At 34.8% G+C, this 20,659-nt stretch overlaps 2 protein-coding genes across 4 annotated transcripts; both read right to left on the reverse strand.

Moving 5' to 3' along the window:
• Window positions 1–967: 967 nt before the first annotated feature.
• LOC107992464 (leucine-rich repeats and immunoglobulin-like domains protein 3) lies at window positions 968–16,431 on the reverse strand. 2 transcript variants are annotated; one of them, XR_009828901.1, is made up of 15 exons: window positions 15,923–16,431; window positions 14,859–14,930; window positions 14,615–14,758; window positions 14,385–14,522; window positions 14,163–14,303; window positions 13,775–14,062; window positions 13,516–13,659; window positions 13,194–13,432; window positions 12,958–13,104; window positions 12,548–12,862; window positions 12,160–12,441; window positions 11,787–12,062; window positions 11,388–11,696; window positions 5,114–11,289; window positions 968–4,805 (listed from the first exon to the last, which is right to left on the reverse strand). XR_009828901.1 is itself a non-coding variant. In XM_017048338.3 (14 exons), the coding sequence occupies exons 1-14, from the start codon at window positions 16,165–16,167 to the stop codon at window positions 11,162–11,164; spliced, it is 2,868 nt and encodes a 955-aa protein (XP_016903827.2). In that variant the 5' UTR covers window positions 16,168–16,431; the 3' UTR covers window positions 968–11,161. The 2 variants fall into 2 exon arrangements, 1 of the variants encoding a protein (XP_016903827.2); XM_017048338.3 differs by having other exon boundaries at window positions 968–11,289.
• A 564-nt stretch (window positions 16,432–16,995) lies between these two features.
• Window positions 16,996–19,963, reverse strand: LOC107992501 (RING finger protein 11). 2 transcript variants are annotated; one of them, XM_017048425.2, is made up of 3 exons: window positions 19,302–19,925; window positions 18,568–18,954; window positions 16,996–18,349 (listed from the first exon to the last, which is right to left on the reverse strand). In XM_017048425.2, the coding sequence occupies exons 1-2, from the start codon at window positions 19,431–19,433 to the stop codon at window positions 18,601–18,603; spliced, it is 486 nt and encodes a 161-aa protein (XP_016903914.1). In that variant the 5' UTR covers window positions 19,434–19,925; the 3' UTR covers window positions 16,996–18,349; window positions 18,568–18,600. The 2 variants fall into 2 exon arrangements, with proteins under 2 accessions (XP_016903914.1, XP_061927717.1); XM_062071733.1 differs by having other exon boundaries at window positions 16,996–18,954; window positions 19,302–19,963.
• Window positions 19,964–20,659: the final 696 nt, after the last annotated feature.

The following is a 20,659-nucleotide window of genomic DNA, read 5'->3' on the forward strand; positions in this document are numbered from 1 at the left end:
CCTGGTGAATGGTGCTGCTACGTTCCTCGCGCTCCTCGTCGTTCTTCGATGTTTCGCCAACGCCGAGAAGTCGAAACCACCTCCGTGCCAGAGGTAAGTGAAGCACACAACATGGAGTACAAGTAAAAAAACACGCGCGTACAATGTCGCCGTGGTAGCCCGTGGCGCGTGCCGTTCCTCGCCAATCGCGAATTCTCTCCACCTTTCTCTCCTCTTTTCGCCTCGCATGTCTTGCCTCGCTCGCCTCGCCTCGCCTCGCCTCGCGTCCTTCCGTGTCCCGTTCTCGGATCGTTTTCCCGCCTATACGTTTCGTTGCGTAATACGAGACGCGCGTAATAACGATGACGCGCGTCGCTCGTGTCTCGCATCGGTCGTCACGTTGATCGACGACGACCGGCGGGCCCGACCGAGCTGACATCGCACGGCGACGCGTGACTCTCGACCAAATTAATCGGCATTGTTCGAGGCGAGCACGAGAGCACGAGGGCAAGTGGAATCTTCCCAAGCGATTCGAATAAACGTTCGATCTTGTGTCTGCTGGCCAGTCGCGCGCGCGAGCGACCCACACGGCGATGCTCGGTGATTCATCGCGTCGAGCACAACGATGCCAACGAGGAGCGTTGCGTTCCGCAGCTTCCTCGGCGAGTCGCAAAATCGTCCAATTAAAAGATATGCCCTTAGCAATGAACTTCGGCGGAACGAAACGGTAACGGACGGAACACCAGCTTTTTAAATTATCGTGTTCCGCAAGTACAATGAACGTGACCTCACCGCGTGCACGGATCGAGCCACGGGATGCGAGCACGTTCCGATATTTCGAGTGGCTCTCCACTTGTCATCGGTAAACATCGGTAGCGTGAAAACGGATAGCAACTCGAGAATTATACGTTAGATATTTCGTTCGAGAATTAATTCTTCCTTTCCTCGCGTCCATTCGTTCGAAACGACGGACGTTTGTTACGTTACATTTTCCAAGAGAGAAATAATATCTTTGAAACGTTTTTTTTTTTTTTTTACGTATTTATCGCGCGTATTTTTATCACAAGATCAATTCGACGACGAAACGGAGTCGGATTTGACGAGGAAGGAGGAAGAGGGAGAAGGGGGGAGTGGCCAGGTAGGAGTTTCGCGAATCGAGATAACGCGGAGGAAAGATAGAACGGTTGGGATAAATAAATAAGTAAGGAAAAAAAATAAAGCAAATCCAGGGTCTCTCCGTTATCGCGATAATTGCTGGTTGGAATTGGGCAAAGGAGGGGATAAAAGATGGCGAGGGGATGCGAGATCCGCGCGATAGGAGAACGGGACCACGGAGGAGGAGGAGGAGGAGGTGGGAGGGGACGATAGGTTATCGAGGTTTTTTTAGATAGCGGATAGGAAAGAAACGGGATTGTTTCGAATATACACGACGAGAGTGTGTGCGTGTACGTGTGCGTGTTGGGCTTGCAGCGACGTTTACTGCCGAGGCGAGTTGCTGCACACGATACAGATGGCCTCGATCTACAAGGACTCGAAAACGTTCGTCGACATGAAGATGAAACATCCGCCTTACGAGACGCTGAAGTTGTTTCGAGACTTCATGGATCGGCACGATCAGATGCCAACCAGGTACCAGATCGAGCGATTCGTCAACGACACTTTCGACCCGGAAGGATCCGAGTTCGAGGATTGGGATCCGGTCGATTGGACGTTCAGGCCCAAGTTTCTCTCCAGAATTCTCGACGACGATCTTCGAAACTTCGCCGCCGAGTTGAACGGTATTTGGAAAATGTTGGGGCGAAAGATGAAGGACGACGTCCGCGTGAACGAGGAACTCTACTCGATCATTTACGTGCCGCATCCGGTCATCGTCCCCGGAGGTAGATTTCGCGAATTTTATTACTGGGACTCGTATTGGATCGTGAAAGGATTGCTCCTCTCGGAGATGTACACCACCGTGAAAGGAATGTTGACCAATTTCGTCTCCCTCGTGGATAAGATCGGTTTCATCCCGAACGGAGGCAGGATATACTACACTATGAGATCCCAACCGCCCATGTTGATTCCCATGGTCGACGAGTATCTGAAGACCACTCACGATTACGAGTGGCTCGAGAACAATCTTTACCTCCTCGAGAAAGAGTTCGACTTTTGGATGACCAATCGGACGGTCGAGATCGAGGTGGACGGTGTCAATTACGTGTTGGCCAGATACAACGAGGAATCGTCCGGTCCTCGGCCGGAGTCCTACAAGTAAGTAGTAACCGATCGTCCTCGCGCCCACACGCTCTCTAATCGTCCAATTTCTGTCGTTCAGAGAGGATTACCTCACCAGTCAAAGTTTTCGCACCAACGAAGAGAAGGACAATTATTATTCGGAGTTGAAAACGGCTGCCGAATCCGGTTGGGATTTTTCCAGCCGTTGGTTCATACTGGACGGCACGAACAAAGGTAATTCTTCTTTCTTTTTCTCCCTCCCCATCTTGGACTCGGTTCGAGCAAACTCGAAACGATGTAATAATCCTGTGTTTCGCAACGTAACACGACGCGATTGTTAATAACCACGTTGATAAATGCTTCCTCTTTTTTCCTCTCAATCTCTCTCTCTATCTCTATCTCTCCTCTCCCCGTTCTTTTCCAAATCTGTTCCCCTAAACGAGATCTCCTCCTCGAACATTCTAACCCCGTCATCGATCCTATTCTTCTTCTTCTTCTTCAGGTAATCTGACCAATTTGAAAACGAGGTACATCATCCCGGTCGATCTGAACTCGATAATATATCGGAACGCGGTGCTGCTGGCACAGTACAATCAAAGGATGGGGAACGAATCGAAAGTGGCGTATTACCAGAAAAGGGCGGCCGAGTGGAAGAGGGCGATCACGGCGGTGCTGTGGCACGACGAGGTCGGTGCCTGGCTCGACTACGACATATTGAACGACATAAAGAGGGATTACTTCTATCCGACCAACATCCTCCCCCTGTGGACCGATTGCTACGACATCGCCAAGAGGGAGGAGTACGTGTCCAAGGTGCTCAAGTATCTGGAGAAGAACAAGATAATGTTGAATCTCGGCGGTATACCGACCACGCTCGAGCACTCGGGCGAGCAGTGGGATTACCCCAACGCTTGGCCGCCCCTCCAATATTTCGTGATCATGGCGTTGAACAAGACGGAGGACCCCTGGGCCCAGAGGCTCGCCTACGAGATAAGCGAGCGGTGGGTTCGAAGCAATTACAAGGCGTACAACGAGACGCACAGCATGTTCGAGAAGGTAGTACCGACGATTATGCGGATAGCGCGATCCTTGCCACTCGGTTACGCTCCATCGTTTTTCTCAGTACGACGCGACCGTCTCGGGCGGGCACGGGGGCGGTGGCGAGTACGAGGTCCAGCTGGGCTTCGGCTGGAGCAACGGGGTCATCTTGGACTTGCTGAACAGGTACGGGGACAAATTGACGGCCGAGGATCGTTTCGTGGCGACCTTCCACTCCAACTCGACCCCTCAACCGGTCGTCGTCTCGACCGCCGGCCAAGTGATGACCGGTATTCTCGCCCTCGTCATATCCTTGGCCGCAGGATTTATCGGGTGAGGTAAGTTGTTCATCGTCCATCTCTTGTGTGTGCGTGTATACACGCACACATCCAATTTCGTCTCGCTCGTTGATACGGTTGATACCAACTTCTCCTCCGTTTTTTGCTTTATGTTTCAGATATCCTTGCTTGCGCCATTTCTAGCACCTGTTCGTCTATCTATCGGTCTGTCTGGGAGAACTTTTTTTTGTGCCAAGCGTGCACAAAAAACGCCGATCTCGCTTTTTCTCCGTTCTTCTCTCCCCTCCCCCCCACCCCTCCCCCCCGAATTCTACGAGGAGTCCACCACGTCTGGGAGGAAATCGGACACGGTGTTTTTATTCTCCGTTTATTTCGCGACTCTTTCTCTCTCTCTTTCTCTCTTCCTTTGTTTCTTTCTTTCTTTCTTTCTTTCTAGTTTCTCTAGTAACGTGATTTTCTCTAGTTCTGTGATTTTTAATCGTGCTCCCCCCCCCCGTTGTGTAACGATCGTTGTCTTCGCTGGTCGAGGATCGCTCTTTTTTAAGGGATTAAGTAAGGACGCGGGTTAACGATCCCAAAATTTGTTATTATTCTCTTAACTCGCAGTATTATGGAATGAATTTTGTTTTCTTCTTTTTTTTTTCTTCTTCTGTTCGCTTCGAAAGCGAAGCACGCGAACAAAGTTGGTCAAGAAAGAAAGAACGAGTCGATCGATGATAAATCGAAACGAATTCGATTTCGATCGAAGCCGATTTATTCCAAGAATCGAGGAAGCGAATATATATATATATATATATATATTTATATATATGTATATTTGTCTAGTCATTTTTTTTCCAACTAACCAACTTGTCTACTTCGTATCATGCTACCAAAGAGGGCCGTACCAATGAATCTTGGATCATTCCTCGGATGAACCGTCAACCTCGCCACTGTTCCATTCCGGATAAACGGAGTTTATTTTTTTTCTTTTTTTTTTTTATGTATAATTTTTATCTTGTACGACGATCTCCAAGTTTTTCCTACTTGGAGAGGGGGACCAAGACGGGTTTACAAGATCTCGACGTGTCGCATTATTTTTATCAACGAGCTAAAAAATGTTTTTAATATTGCCCGTTTTTAGATTAGTCGACGCATTCCGGCAATACGTTGTTAAGTATTTTTTTTTTTTTAACAAAGGTGTATATATATATATATTGCCGTATAGATAGCGATAACTCGACGTTCCTACCTATTATCATCGAAAATGAATATTTCGCTCGTTAGAGATATCTGTAACAACAATAAAAGAACGTAAGAAATTATCGTTGACGCATTTCGCAGCGGATCGTTGATCGATCGATAAAATTGACGAATCGGACGAATTGGATGAGTATAGGGGTTGCAGGACGACCGGAACAAGACTGGGCTAGAGATTAGAGATTAGCAAAAATATATCTAAAAATATCGTCGCGAGGGAAAAGTAGATGATAAATTTAATTTGTTTCGATCAACGATATATATATATATGTATGTATATAATTATATATATATATATATATATATATATATGTATATACATATATCTCGCTATGCCTTACGTTTGCTTGCCTTGTGTGGTGGTAACATTTCAATAAAGTGTATAAATCAGAAAATCTACCCGACACCTGTTCTCCAACGATTATTCCAACGATATGTTCTCCACGAATTTTATCACGTTTCCTTTATCCGTTATATCTTGCAGTGCCAACGAAATATATATATATATATAATATATATATATATTTTCGGCACACAATACTCTCGTTATTGTATCGACAGGTCGCATAAACAACTGCATAAACGTTGACACCGTTCTTTCTCGTGTAATATTTTTCCTTTATCTCCTTTCTTTATCTCCTCGTCGTCTCCTCGATTATCGTCGAGCAATAAAACACGCTCATCTTAGATGGAACAAAATTCACTTGAAATTTAAATCGATCGAAAGTCGCAATTCTCTGCTTCAGCCACGATTAATTCGACGACACAACGACACAACGACACAACGATGACGACTCGAGAAACACCGGAAGTTGCCACGATCGTACACGTAACGCGCGATTTTATCTTTTGCGCCGCGGCAAACCGATCCATTAACCTGGAACGCGAAACCTATATCTTTTTTCCGTCTCCGTCTCGTACGACTCTTCGATATCGTTGAATATGCGCAAAATACTTACGATCGAATCAAAGATTAAACGCGTTAAATTGATCTAACACGGTTAAATTGATTTATTGTTTATTATGCGCGCGCAACGTACGGTATGAATGCATGTTGCGTGTCGCGAACGACGAGCGTGTCCTTACAGGAAGCGAACGGCACATAAACCTCTCGTTGTTTAACTCTCGTTCCATCGACGATTCGTCGATCGTAGGAATTTAGGAATTAAAGGAAAGTGACGTTAATCGTTTGCTAATCGTTTACAGAATGGTGGTGTACAAAAGGCGGCATTACTACGTACCGGGCCCGTCCACGATGCCAAACAAGAGGAAAGTGATATCGCCGAGTGGGAATCTTTACCGAAAGAGGATCGCTTACACCGAGCTCAAGGACATGAACAACTATTGACGACCGTTGCTCTTCTAGAGAGCCCAAGCTTCTGTGCGAAGCGACCGTTGAAGCGCGATAACGGCACGCGGGGCGAGGCGAGACGAGGACAAGTAAACAAACACTCGGTCGAACTTGCTTCTCGTTGTTACTTCAACTGCCGTGATCGCGATCATCGGCCGTGAATCGACCAAACACTGTGCAAAACTCGCCCGATATTTCGCTCTCGCGCAATTCGATCGTGCACTAACCGCGTGTGTACCACCACCACCACCACCACTACACCACCACTATCATCATCACCACTACTATTACTACTATTACTGTTACTATTTGGTAGAATTTTTTCACTCGCGAACGATCGTTTTCTTCGAGTGATCGCGATTCGCGCGTGTTCACCAGACATCTCTCTTTTTATTTTTTTTTTTCTTCTCCGTTTTCGATGGTAAATCGATTGTACGCGTTTCGATTAGCGAGGAAGCGGGGAAGTGATACGGTGAACGGCGACACGGTGATACACGGTACCGACTCGTTCCTATTGATCGTCGCGTTTTAAACCGACGACCTTCTTTCCTTCTTCCCTCCCTAATTTTCGAAAACGCGCACGGTATCGCGAATTCGAAACGAATTCGCCGTTCCTCTCGCTGTGCGGACCCCTTCCCCTTTCGCCCTACCCCTCCCTCTCCCCTCCCTCGACGCATCCGGCCTAATCACCTAATCACATTTTTCTCCACTGCGATCGCGTGCTCGACGACACCGATCGAAATCTCGATATCGAGTTTGATTAGAAGAGAGGAGGATTAGCGATCGAGGAAATTGATAATGATAATAATGATAATAATGAATGCGGTCGTGTAACTCGTAGCAACGAGATCGCGCTTTATACGTCACGTTGTTTATAGACGAGCGATCGTTGTTTAAATGACCGATTGAGATGTATAGATAACAAATTTTCGATAAAAATCTTGTATTTTTCCGGATATTTTTGTATAAGATAAATCCGTTTAGCCGCTTCCGCGATTTAGTCAAAATCGACACCGACGATGGCGCACCGTTCGCCGTCTCGTAACGTATTCTCCTCTGTTCGTAAATACAAGAAACAACTCTTTATATAATTATCCGTATTCGTGGACGATTGCGGCAATAAAATAAACAAGAGAAAAGAAAAAGAATGGAGGATCGAACGGTTCGCCGATCGTTGATCAACGAGCAAACATTTGCGTTTTCATGATTTTTCGACATTGTTCGAAGCACTGTTACTTTTATCGTGAACAACGCGAAACACGTACGTATAAATATAGATAAATATAGTTAGTTAATTAGATAGATAAATGAATAGATTAGTTAGAGAATTTTGTGTTACAAATGTGACGAATCGCGCCGTTCGATTTTGCCGCGAATCAATTAAGTAATAATAATGGTCGGTAGAAAATCGATATCGCGGTGTTTCGTTGAACGCTACGAATGATGAAATTTGATCCCGGATTATGCCCAAAGGACGAAAACGATACGCTCAAATACAAGTTTCTCGTTATCTACAAAATATCATTTTTATGTATTCGTATGCGTATCCCGAAATTTCTACGCGAAGTCTCGATATCATCTGTTGTGTACATATATATATATATATATATTTATATATATCTATATTTATATTTATATATATATATATATTGCGATCAAATTAATTTGTTATTTTGACGTTTTCATCAACGATGATGGAAATTCTAATTATCTCGTTCGTGCAGGATATTCGCTGTTATTTTTCAGCCAATGAAACGGGCGTCAATTTTGACAAGCAGGATCTTAGAGAAAACTGTCGCCGCGATTTGTAAAACAAAATAGAACGAGAATCTTAACGATTTCCTTAGAATCAAAAGAAAAAAAAAAGAAAAATATTATTATTTCGTAAGTGCATTATAATATTAATCGAAAAAAATGATGTTCATTTGCGAGGATGAACGAATAATCAACGTCGTAGAAATCTCTTTCGAGAGACGTTATTGTTTCGTTTATTATCTCATTTAAATATTCTCATATCCTTATTATTTATTTATAGATTTTTTCCCCCTTTGACTTATCACGATGCACGTTTTTCCTATTGTTGTTTTACGGAATCTCGTTTCGGGAAAACCAACCGTTTGTTTTTATCATCGGGCTTCGTGACTAAGAGAACCAAGTGAGAATATCGTGAAAACACTCTCTTACGCGTTACGATATTTTGATCATTGTGATATTTGGAAATTTAGATAACAAATACTATTTTCTTTCTCTCTCTCTCTTTCTTTTTCTCGAACTATTTTTTCTTTCTCCCATTCACTTTTCGTAAACAAATCGCAAATCGCTATCCCTCCATATTGGTTAGAATGGAACGGTCCGAATCGTTGATTCGATTCCGTTCAGCGATTTATAATCGATCGGATCGATTTAATCGATGTAAAGAAAGTCGATATTAGATTCGTCTGAATGTGAATCGATATTTTTTCATTTTTTTTTGTTTGAAAAAAAATAGAAAATACTTGTGATGCGTGTTTCCATGATAACCATCGTATATTTTATGTAAACAGAAAATTGAAAATCGAGGGATAACCGTGACCGCGACCGTGTAAAATATGTACACACCTGCGCGTACATTCAACAGATATAATGCTCGTTAAAAAGGAAAAATAAAAGAAAGAAAGAAAAAAAGAAGGAAAAATAAACGATTATGATACGCTGGCGTATCATTTGAAAATTAAAAAAAAAAAATTATTAAAAATTTGTTTTTTTTTTTTTCCCTCTTTTTTTCTTTCTTTCTCGTATGTATATGTACATGTATCAGCAATTATATTTTAACAAAGTATGCTCGTTTGGTAAATAAAGTTCAAAAAAAAAAAGAAAAGAAAGGAAAAAGTGTATAATAAAGACAAGAAAAAAAAAGTGTCGGGGATTGTTCGCTTCGTTCGCGATTACAACAAATCTAATTATCCTAATACATTACTTGTATTTGCTTATAATATACCACGTAACAACAAGGAAAAAATACTGAATTACACGAGGACGCCTTGTTTAAAGCGCGCGCACATACACACGCACACACGCGAACCCCATCGATGTTTCGTAAGATAGTTTTTCTTTGTTTATTGGCAAAATACAATTTATAATACTTGTCACTGGTAAGTTTGCACGATCTTGCTAAATCTATTAGATTGCTGGACGCAATGTTAAATCGCGATCATTCGCGATTAATTAGTGAATTCATCATATTGACGTTAAATTTTCTTTTCCCTTGAGAAACGTTGTTGAACAATCTCGAAATATCGTTCTTTTTTTCGTGTAAAAAACAGCGCGAACCACAAAAGTCATTGATCGATGAAATATAGAAGAAAAAAAAAAGAGTGAACAAATGCTTCGAAAAATAAAGTACAAATTTCATTTCGATCCTTTCTCGTCTTTAACGGAATAACTATTTGTCGCATTTAATACTATAATACGATGTTTTGTTATCCGTCAAAAGAGATGGTCATCACTCGTTCTTCTTTTCTTTCATTCTCTCGAAATATAAGATCTAAAAAAATATATATATATATATGTATATATAAGACCATGTATGACCATCATCATCATTATCAAACCATCATGACAACGAAACAATGATCGTCGTAATATTTTATTTAAGTTTCGGACATTTGCCAATCTTCGCGCTGTCGTTGATATTCTTGTGCTATGTTTGTGAGAATTTTAAATTATTCATGGGGCATAAAAATATCACAAATTAACTTACAGAAACTCACAGAAATTATAATATTCATTGGAGTCTTGTTACATAACGATCGTCGTTTTATCGCACGTTCAACTAATCACAATTCTTTCTATTCTCGTGCGTGCATTTCAATTGAAAGTACCATCTATTGAAACGTACAAATATGTGTTCAAAAATTAATTATACAAAATGATGGAAAAAAAAAAAAAAGAAAAAAAAAGAAAAATATGCATTTTCTTTTGTAAAAATTTCTTCTCGATAAAAATAATGAAATGTTTATATAATTGACTAACGAAATACAATTATTCTTTACATAGAAAAAATTTCACTGAAATTTAATATTAAAGGAAAATCTTTGATTCAGTGACGACATTATATAATCAAATATTAGAAAAATTATATTGATATCTATCAGTGATGAGCAATCATTATTGATCGATTAAATTATTTCAAAACTACTTTATCTAAAAGTGACATAATGATTATGAATAAAAAATAAAGAGGAAGACAAATTATTAAATGTCTACATATTAGCACTTTGGTGCATAACAATGTGTACACACAGCACACACACATATACATACATACACACACATACACGCAAACAGACACACAGCGTATACGGAAGTATGCACGCACACTTTCTTTCTTTTCGATGTATATTTACACATGATTAACGCGTTTTGTTGAATATAAAATACCTGTGCGTAGACCTATGTACGTTTTTTTTACTCGTTTCATCTGTTTTTTTCGTTTTCTTTTTTTTTTTTAGGCAAACTTACGTCATGGGGCATTATAAATATAGTCATTGTATATTCTAATAGTAATTAAGTAATCCTAAAAATAAATATCTATCACAAAAGACTGGTTTACATAGTAAGTGGCTTTTGCGGATTACGGGTTAATTCCCGGTGTCAACATACTTGTGTTAACTTTTCTCTTTTCTCGGCGACATGAATTGAATTAATCGAGTTCTTACTCTAAATATTTACAAATTATACGTCAATAGTACTTTCTAATTTACGTATTTTTCTTTTGACAAGTTTTTTTTTTTCATGAAAACTAAAACACAATAAAATAAACTATCGTTCGTTCATATCACGTTCATATCATCATACATCACAAAAATAATGTTCATGACACAATAAATTTATCCAACTGTACGATTGCCGTGACTATTACTTTGTAATTCAATGATCAGAACGATTCTGCTTGATAGTTTTTCGATAATTATTTTGCACATTGTAAATGAAAATGTTCATGCATGAAACATGACGAATCAGTTACGAAGAAAAAAAAAATCATATTTGAAATCATTTTTTAAACGGCACAGTCTTTGTTCTCACGAACGATTCGTTCGTGATTAGTGTATCTTAACAATGGAGCCCCTACATTTACCACTGCACTTGGTTCTTCCTCATTATTCACAGAGCACGTAACGATTTCCTCTAAAAATAGATATAATAGGTAAATTTTAGAATAATAACAATAATAACAACAACAACAACGATAATAATAATAATAAAATAAAAATATTTTTACTTACCAGGTAAACATAATTGTAATTGATCGCTACTAGGATTCGTGCTATCTCCTGTACCGCTGTCTTTACTATGCTGGGAACTCGTCTCCAAATATATATGCGTTTGCGTATCTGCTACCGTACCTGTTAGAGTCGGCGTTGGTTGTGCATGCGATCTACCTTGAGCAACATTATTCAACCGTCTTCTAGTTTGATAGATTATAACTACCCATACTATAGATGTACCAACAGCACAACATACAACAGTGATTATTATCAAACCAAGAATATCATCTTCGTTTACCGATATGGGGCTGAGAGTCGAAATCGGAGCTGTGGAATAAGCAATATTTTTATATATTTTACTTTAAATTTTGAAGAAGAAAAAAAGAACAAAAAATTTAACTGAAAAAAACATTTTACCTGGTTTTACAGTAAGATGAGATGCGCCAACAACGCTGCCCAATGAATTGCTCATTTCACATTCGTAACTACCAGCGTCACTAATTCTAGTGTCGACAATAATCAAAAGCTGATCTTCAGCAGTGAAAAAATGTCGTTCAGTCGCTAACAGAGGATTACCATTTTTACGCCAAGATAATTTTGGTCTGGGCATACCACTTGCCATACACTCCAATACGATCGAACCACCAACTGTCACTTCTTTATTTTCCATTGGTTTTACAAACGATGGTGTTTCTTTTTAAAGAAAAAAAATGAAATAAAAAAAATCATAATCGCAATTATTTACTAAGAAACGGCAATTTAATTTCGTTCACATTATGTAAAAATTTACCTAATATCGTGAGAGTAGCATTTGCAACGATCAAGCCAGCAAGATTTTGCGCGGTACACGAGTAAACGCCACTATCAGCAGTTTTCACATCGACGATAAATAATACATCGTCAGTAGGCATCATATGCATTCTTCTTTCTCTTGCCGCTGGAAAATCATTACCACCATCCTTTTGCCATGCTATTTGCGGTGATGGTTGCCCTTCTGCTGAACATTCAAGGCGAGCAGTACTTCCAGCAATTACACGTATATCATGTGGAATTTTTGAAAAAGATGGATATACTATAATAAAAATTTTCATTATTATTTGTGATATATTTCTAACAGATGGGATATTATATGTTATATGATATTTGTTTAAATTCAAATTTGAATTAATATAACTCACTTAAAATACTTAATTTTGCTTTTGCGGAATATGTTGTTCCATATGTATTGGTCACCATGCACTGATATTTTCCAGCATTTGCATGAGTAACGTTAGTAAGATGTAAGATAGAAGTTGCCTCTGTTACTCCATTCTCCGTAGAATCGGTGTTTATTTGTAGATTGTCATCATTAATTTCAATATTATCGTGTTTCCAAGTAAAATGTAGTCTTGCTATAGCGGTACTTGTTGCTCGACAAACCAATGTCACATTGTCTCCTTTAATACCCATCTGACTTTTAGGTTCTTCGATGATTCTTGGTTTCGGATATTCATCTGAATCCCATATATTCGCAATATTTTTGAATGAATAATGAATTTATACGAAATAAAATTATGTTAAAAGTATAATTTTTTATCGATAAACTAACCGCATGTAAAATTTTTATGATGAAGTTGAGTTAATGACATTCCTTGTAACCAATGTGGAAATCCGCAATAAACTTCCGCATCGGTATAACTATGCTCACGTAACCACATACTTAACCATTGTAAGCCACAATCACAAACTAAAACACCTTCGTACAACAAGGATAAAAATAGATAAAAGTAAATGCAAATATTAAATCACAAAACATTACAAACATATTTATATACTTATACATACTCGAATTCATTCTCAATTTAGTTAATCTAGTCATTGAAACGAATGCATTTTCCTGAATACTTGTTATATTATTTCCACTTAAATCCAATTCGGTTACATTACTTAATCCAGTAAACGCATTTTTGTTTACCGATTTTATTCTATTATGTGCTAATCCTAGTTTCCATAATTGTCCGAGTGGATCAAAGGCACCATTAATATCTTCCACCATGTACGAAATTTTATTAAATTTCAATTCCCTGACAATAATATGATTATTATAAAAAATTTGTTGGATTTTTACAAATTTTCATGTTGTTACAATATGATATATTATACGTACAATATTTGTAGATTAGGAGTTGAACTGAATGCGCCATCTGCAATGTATGTAATCTGATTGTGATCCAGTTTAAGTTTTTTCAATTTTTCCAAAAATTCAAATGTATCTCGTTCAATTGTGGATATTTCATTGTACGATAAATCTCTGCAAATATATCTTTCATTGTAACCGAATATAGTTTGATAAAATGATAAATTTTGTTAATTTTCTATTGTCATAATCCTATTATAGTATATTACAGAATTAAAATATTACTAACAATTCGATGATTTCTTTGCATCTATCCCATGCTTGTATTTCAATGGTGCGTATTCGATTGTGTGATAACGTTAATTTTTGTAAATGTTCTAATCCAAATAGACCACCTTTTCTCACCATAGTTAATAAATTAAAGTCAAGTTCTAGAATCGTTAAATTTTCGAGAGGCCAAAACGCACCATCATCTAATGTTTCGATTTTATTTTTTTTTAAATGTAATTCTTTTAAATTTTTTAAACCTCTAAGGCTAAGTCCTTGGATTGTCTGCAATTCATTTCTATTTATTTCCCTAGAAAAAAACATCGTACATTAATCATATAATCAATAAATATAAATAATGATATAAACAATAATGAACAATAAAAAAACCATATGAAATAATTTCTCACAATATACGCAATTTTTTTAAGTTTGTAAAAAGATCTTTCAATTGCGTCAAATGATTTTTATTCAGTCGCAATTCTTCTAATGAAGTTAAATTATCCAAACTCCCGTTTTCAATGACTTTTATTTGATTTTTATTTAAATTTCTGTAAGAAAATAAAAAAAATTTCAAATAGGTTTATAAGTATTATTATGAGTTTTATACGGATAATAAAATAGTTCCATACAAATGTGTAAGGCAATTAGGTGCAAGAAAGGATCCATTTCGAATAACACTTATTTTATTTCCACTAAGATCTAAATTTTGAAGCCGTTGCAAGTTGAGTAATGCGGTTCCATTTATATCGGTAATTGAATTGTGAGCTCTATAAAAATAAAATATTATTTATTTTTATATTATTATGTTATTTTTTCTTATAATCCCCGCAATATTTAATAATATAAGCAATATACTTACAATGCAAGATGTGTTATGTTTTTAACAAAAAACATGTCTGGCACTTGTGTTAATTGGTTTTTATTTACTTTAAGCATTTGTAAGTGCGTACCTTCTGATAGAATAATTCTAAAGTCATCTCCAAATTTGTTTCCACTAAGATCTCTTGAATAATTAATAATAATATCAAAATATTAATTAAAATAATTCTTTTTAAAGATATATCATCAGTTAAAATTTTTTTATTTTTAAAAATATTACTCACAATTCTTTCAATTTAGTTAAATGTAATAAAATATCAGGCTCCAAACTAGCTATATTGTTCCCCTTTAATCCTCTGCAAAAAAAAACAAGATTTTTTTATGTTTTTTGTTTATTGCTTATATACTTATCCACTAACATAATCAATATATTTTATATTGATAAATATAATATATATATATACATGGATATAATAATTATTATTATGTTTATAAATACAATTGTATAATATTTAAAATTTAATTATAAATGACATAAATATAAAGAAAAATATTTTTCATTTTAATTTTGTTCTCTTTAATTCGATCAAGTATTAAGTATTATATTTTTAAAAATATATTTGAAAAAGAAAATTTTTCAATATTTAATCTTATTTATTAATGTTTAAAATAAAATATAAGTATATAATATAATATAATATTTTGCTATATAATATTTTACTATATAATATTTTATATAATAAATAAAGAGTAATAATTATGAATTAATTGAGAAATATTAAAATATTATAATAATAATAATAATAAATAATTTAACAATTATATTAATGTTGTATTTATCCATAGTGGACTCAATAAATTACATAATCTTAATAAAGAAAAGTTAGTTTTATAGAATATTTGTAAAGTAACAACAACAAACTTTCTAAATAAGAGATTAAAATAATAATAGTATTTATATTGATTTATTTAATGAAATCGATATCATTATCATTTACGTTCACACTTCTGTTATAAATTTACAATGTACTCTCTTATCTTTATCTTGTCAGATCATGTTACACTGCATACATAATTTTTAGTTTAAATTTTAAGTAATGAATATCTAATATAAATTTAAATCAATTTAGTGAGTTAAAAAAGAATAAAAATTTGATTATATATAACTTTTAATAATAATTCATTAAATAAGGAATTATCGGTATTAAATATCGTAATGATTTTAATAAATTTTCGAAAACACGTCGAACTAAAACAAACCATGAAAGACAACACGATAGTGATGATAATACAGTGATGATGTGATGTACATTTTTCTTGATAGGATAATATGCAATTATTTACTTACAAGATCTCTGTCCATGGTGGTAGTCCGCTGGGTGCTCCAATCAATTGTAAGTTAATGCAGTCCACCACATTTCCAAGACAATCACACTCAACAGGACATTGATTATCCTTTATGTTGCCATACGATATCTTGTTGGCTTTTATAAAGTTTGATGGAGTTAGAAATAATATCGGTAATATAACAATCGCCCATTTGTATTTCCACACAAATCGATGATCGAAAAAAATTTGTTCTGTATTCGACATTGTATACACCGTCGTACCGTTTCGCTTAAAATTTATTTCGTAACTGTACACTGCGTACTAATAATTTTCTCCATAGCGATTCGTAGAATAACGGCAACATTCCTTGTAAAAACATCACCGTAATAATGAAAATTACCACGTTCTATCGATTAAAAACAAACTTGTCTCTTAAAAACGCTTCAACCCACACACCATGATGACGCCCACGGACCGATGCGAAACTCCCTCACTGATTGCGCGATACCATTCTTTCTTTCTTTCTCTCTCTCTCTCTTTCTTTCCTTCTTTCCCATGTATCTATTTCTTCACAATGATCCAACCTTCATATTACTAGAAATTTATTTCCTAGCTAGTAATATTTTCTAAGTATAGTAGCAAACCATATAAGTTTAATAAAAAAATAAGGATCAAGATTTACCTTTAAGTTTTCCACATAACTTAATAAATTATTCATTGTGTATGAAAAGTACTTGAAAACAATCAAAATAAATTGTCACTAGCTTATATATTTTTATTCGATGAATATATTAATATTTCTAATGCTAATCGTAAAATATGTAGAATTATTTACAAGATTAGTTTATACATATACATATATTTAATTGCAAAATATGTATACTATTATGAAATGTTTCAGGATTACTTTATTTTAATTAATATTTAGCATAAACATATTCTATGATTATTTTTTTCATTATAATTTTATATAACATGAAAATTCTCATAGAATGAATTTCAATTTAAGATCAAAATAGAATGAAATTTATTTAAATTATTTAAATTATTATTTAATAAATAAGGGTAGGTATTGTTGAAAAAAATCATAAATTGTTACTAAATACTTATATTTGTATTATTATTATTAGATCACTATTTTTATATTTATATTTTGTCAATAAATCACTATTTCACAGCATCACTTTTTTCCAAACAAATCAATAATATTACACACATGAAGCTCTCGTAAAACATTAAAATATTTTCGTCCAAGTAGGAAATATATGTATGCATATGCGTACGTATATTCTTAAAAGAATATATATACATTTACATTCTTTATATGAAATCGATCGAATCGTTGAATTTTTATGTATTAGAAAATTATAATAAGTATTATTATGAAAATTTTATTTACGAGTTTTAAGTCCATGTGAAAATCTAAGTTGAATAACTTACTCATCGTGCAATTTCTTTGTTCAAATTTCGATTATATCGAACTTGAATTGAACAACTAAACTATTACGCGAACCCCGTTCTTTCATTTGTAGTTGAAATTGCATTTTGAATTTCAATGATAACATTCACAAAAATTCTAAGATGTATATTTTTATGAATATCTTTATAAAAATAAAGAATGACTTTTTTTTTCTTATTTGTAGATATCTATTGTGTTATGTATTCATTACTAACAGCAAAGAAAATAAATGGAAAAACATTAAAACAATGCATATTAATTTCATTGAATAAGATTTTGATAATTGCACTGCTTATGATGAAGAATATTAATGCGAGAGCATATATATATATAATGCTCGCTATAATTATACAAATATACAAATTTTTCCAATGAACTGAAACTTTTAAATAATTTGAATATATTGTAATGCATATATAAAAAATATATATAAATGATAAATAATAATATAAATATATAATCATAAGCAGTTTTTGTAAAATAATTCGGATTATACGTAAAAAATTCCGAATTCTAATATTTTTGTTTTCCATGCTTCTAAAGATGAAATCAAATTACATTGAAATAAGAAATAATACATTTAAAAAGAATATGATTAATTTTATATATCATAAGATATATTCCGAAAATAGATATCAAATATTTGAAAATATGAAACTGTTGCAATTATTGTTAAAAATGTACATAATGTGACATTTTGTGATGAATATTATTCATGATATTCACAATGCGTATAATTGTCTATAATTACTTGACCAAATCACCAAAGTCAAGTAGCTGCTATTCTTTATTCAACTTAAAGTGTTTTCAGCAAAATCTTACATCTCTTGGTTGCTCCAGTTACTTGAGCACAAAATAGAATACCTTTTGCAGCCATATGAAAGGAAAGCTACTTTAGATTTAGCAGAAAATTAACAACTATGGCGATTGCATTTTGATCGTAAATACACTTTACTTCTTTTTATGATCCACGTGCAGAATATTACCCTGTAAGAGGGAATGATGTCTATATAGAAGAAATTTCTAATTTCTTATAATACAGTATTATTATTAGCATGCGAACAGATATATTTGAATACAATGGCAAATTTAGCCATAACAAGAAGAAAATACCCTTTTTCTATTTAGAAGCCATTATATATGATAATAAAATTAATAATTTTTTCCAATTTTTCTGTTTCATCGCGATAATATAGTTTGATTACCGATTAGCTATTTCATTCTCCATCTCCTTGGTGTTAAGTGGTCGGATGATATGAACTAATCAATGCTGCATCTACAGGCTCCATGCACGATGGACAAGTCAAGGAACGCAGCAACCAATCGTCGATACATACTGCATGATAAGTATGCATACAGGGTAAATAACGCACTTCCTCTCCCACTTGAAGCTCCATCATACATATCACGCATTCTCCTTTTTTAGTTCCATCATATTCTCTCATAGGCAAATGTTGAATAAGTCCTATGCGTTTTGCTATTCTAACTTGTTGTTCTTCTTCACTACCTGGTCCTAGATTAACACCAATGCCAATTTGTTGAAGATGAAGTTCCCTTGTAAAAACTGGTGCATAAGAAAAGGTTACAGCCTCCTGTGAAATCAAGTATAAGTTTAACTAACTTCAAACTATAAAATAACAAAATTTATTGTTAACTTCTTGAATAATGAAATTTAACTGGATACTGTCGAATGCGATAAAACTCATAACAAAAATCAATTATTATGATTATGATATATATATATATATATATATATATGTATACATATATCTACACATGTATATATATCGTCATATCATTTTTATAAAAAAAAATGTTTTCATCATAAATATAAAAGTAAAATAAAAGAAAAAGGATGAAATACAAATTATAAATATGACGAAGACGAAAGAAGTAAAAAATAAAATTACGATTGATCAAATTAAAGAAAGAAAATTACATTATTAGGTATCGGAGGTCCAAGGCCTTCTTGTAAAGAACCGCTAGTCAATGTAGGAGGATCAGGATTGTTACTCAGCAAAGTGGTATTGTCCTGTTGACCGCTTCCAGCGCGTTTCAAACAATTTCCCATTTTGAAAGAACGTCAGTTCTAGCTTTGCGTTTCTCGAACAACGTACTTTGGTTTTTTAATCCCAACGTCACGATTAAACGATCACGATAACTTTGACGTGGGATATTTCGAGATCTGTCCCCATCATAAATTGCTTGTTTTTCCGCCGATACACGTAACGAAGTCCGTTTCGATCTTCGAACGGATGACAGTTCGTGTTTCGGGTGAAAATTCGGTATACGAATCTTTACCATCAAAACATCTTCCGTCGTCACATACCCGCACCACAGCTGAGTGCCCGACGCATCCAACGAGACGTAATGAGAAAAAAAAACAGGCCAGTTAGTCACAGGTTGTGAAAAAACACTTTTCACATCCCTCGCGCTACGTTCTTCAAACGTTTAGTACACACCACCACTTTCATCTTACTGCGTAGAAGGTACTTCATTTTGATTCGTTGTTAGAAGCGTGTCGCATTTTCCGACATCCAATCAGCGAGAAACGATTCCATACGATACAAAGAGTTTGCACAAGTATGATTACATTCTTTTCAAAATACATTCGGCAACTAACCTATGATTGGTTTGTTAAAATTCGACATATCGTGAAAGCAGTCGTGAAACATAACATGCATTTACGTTGTTTCTTTTAATTTAAATTTCGAGATTCGAAGCGATTCAAAAAATTTCGCCATTATTTTCATGTCAGTTTCTATATAACTTTTTAAATATATTTCCTAGGATTTAAAATATGAGGATTTATCATTAATCAAATATGGATAGTGATTTCAAGAAAATATTTTAACGATAGAATGACTGTATAATACATATATGAATAGCAAAGTCTAATTGTTATCTATTCATTGAATTAATTTTGTAGGATTGTGGATATTTCTTATAAGTCGATGTCATCGATTATTTTTTAATTTAAAAATAGCACGTAATTTGTAAAAATTTAATGTTTGTTAAAAAATATAAATTTTTATTTTATTATTATTTATTTTATTATATTTAAAAAAATTTAAATAAAATGATGCAATTTTGATCTTTTTGACTTTATTTTCATAGATTTTGAACAACTCGTAATTGATCAATTATTTTTTGCATTTATTTTGTAATGTATAATACAGAAAATTATCGTAAATTTTTATTATTCTTAAATCATAATTCTAAGAAATATAATTCAATTATTCGACTTTTGTTCGATCGTTTTTAAAAATTTTGATTTTACCAAATAATAATCAATAT

Source organism: Apis cerana, linkage group LG2 (assembly GCF_029169275.1).
Source record: "Apis cerana isolate GH-2021 linkage group LG2, AcerK_1.0, whole genome shotgun sequence".
In the NCBI taxonomy this organism is placed as follows: domain Eukaryota; kingdom Metazoa; phylum Arthropoda; class Insecta; order Hymenoptera; family Apidae; genus Apis; species Apis cerana.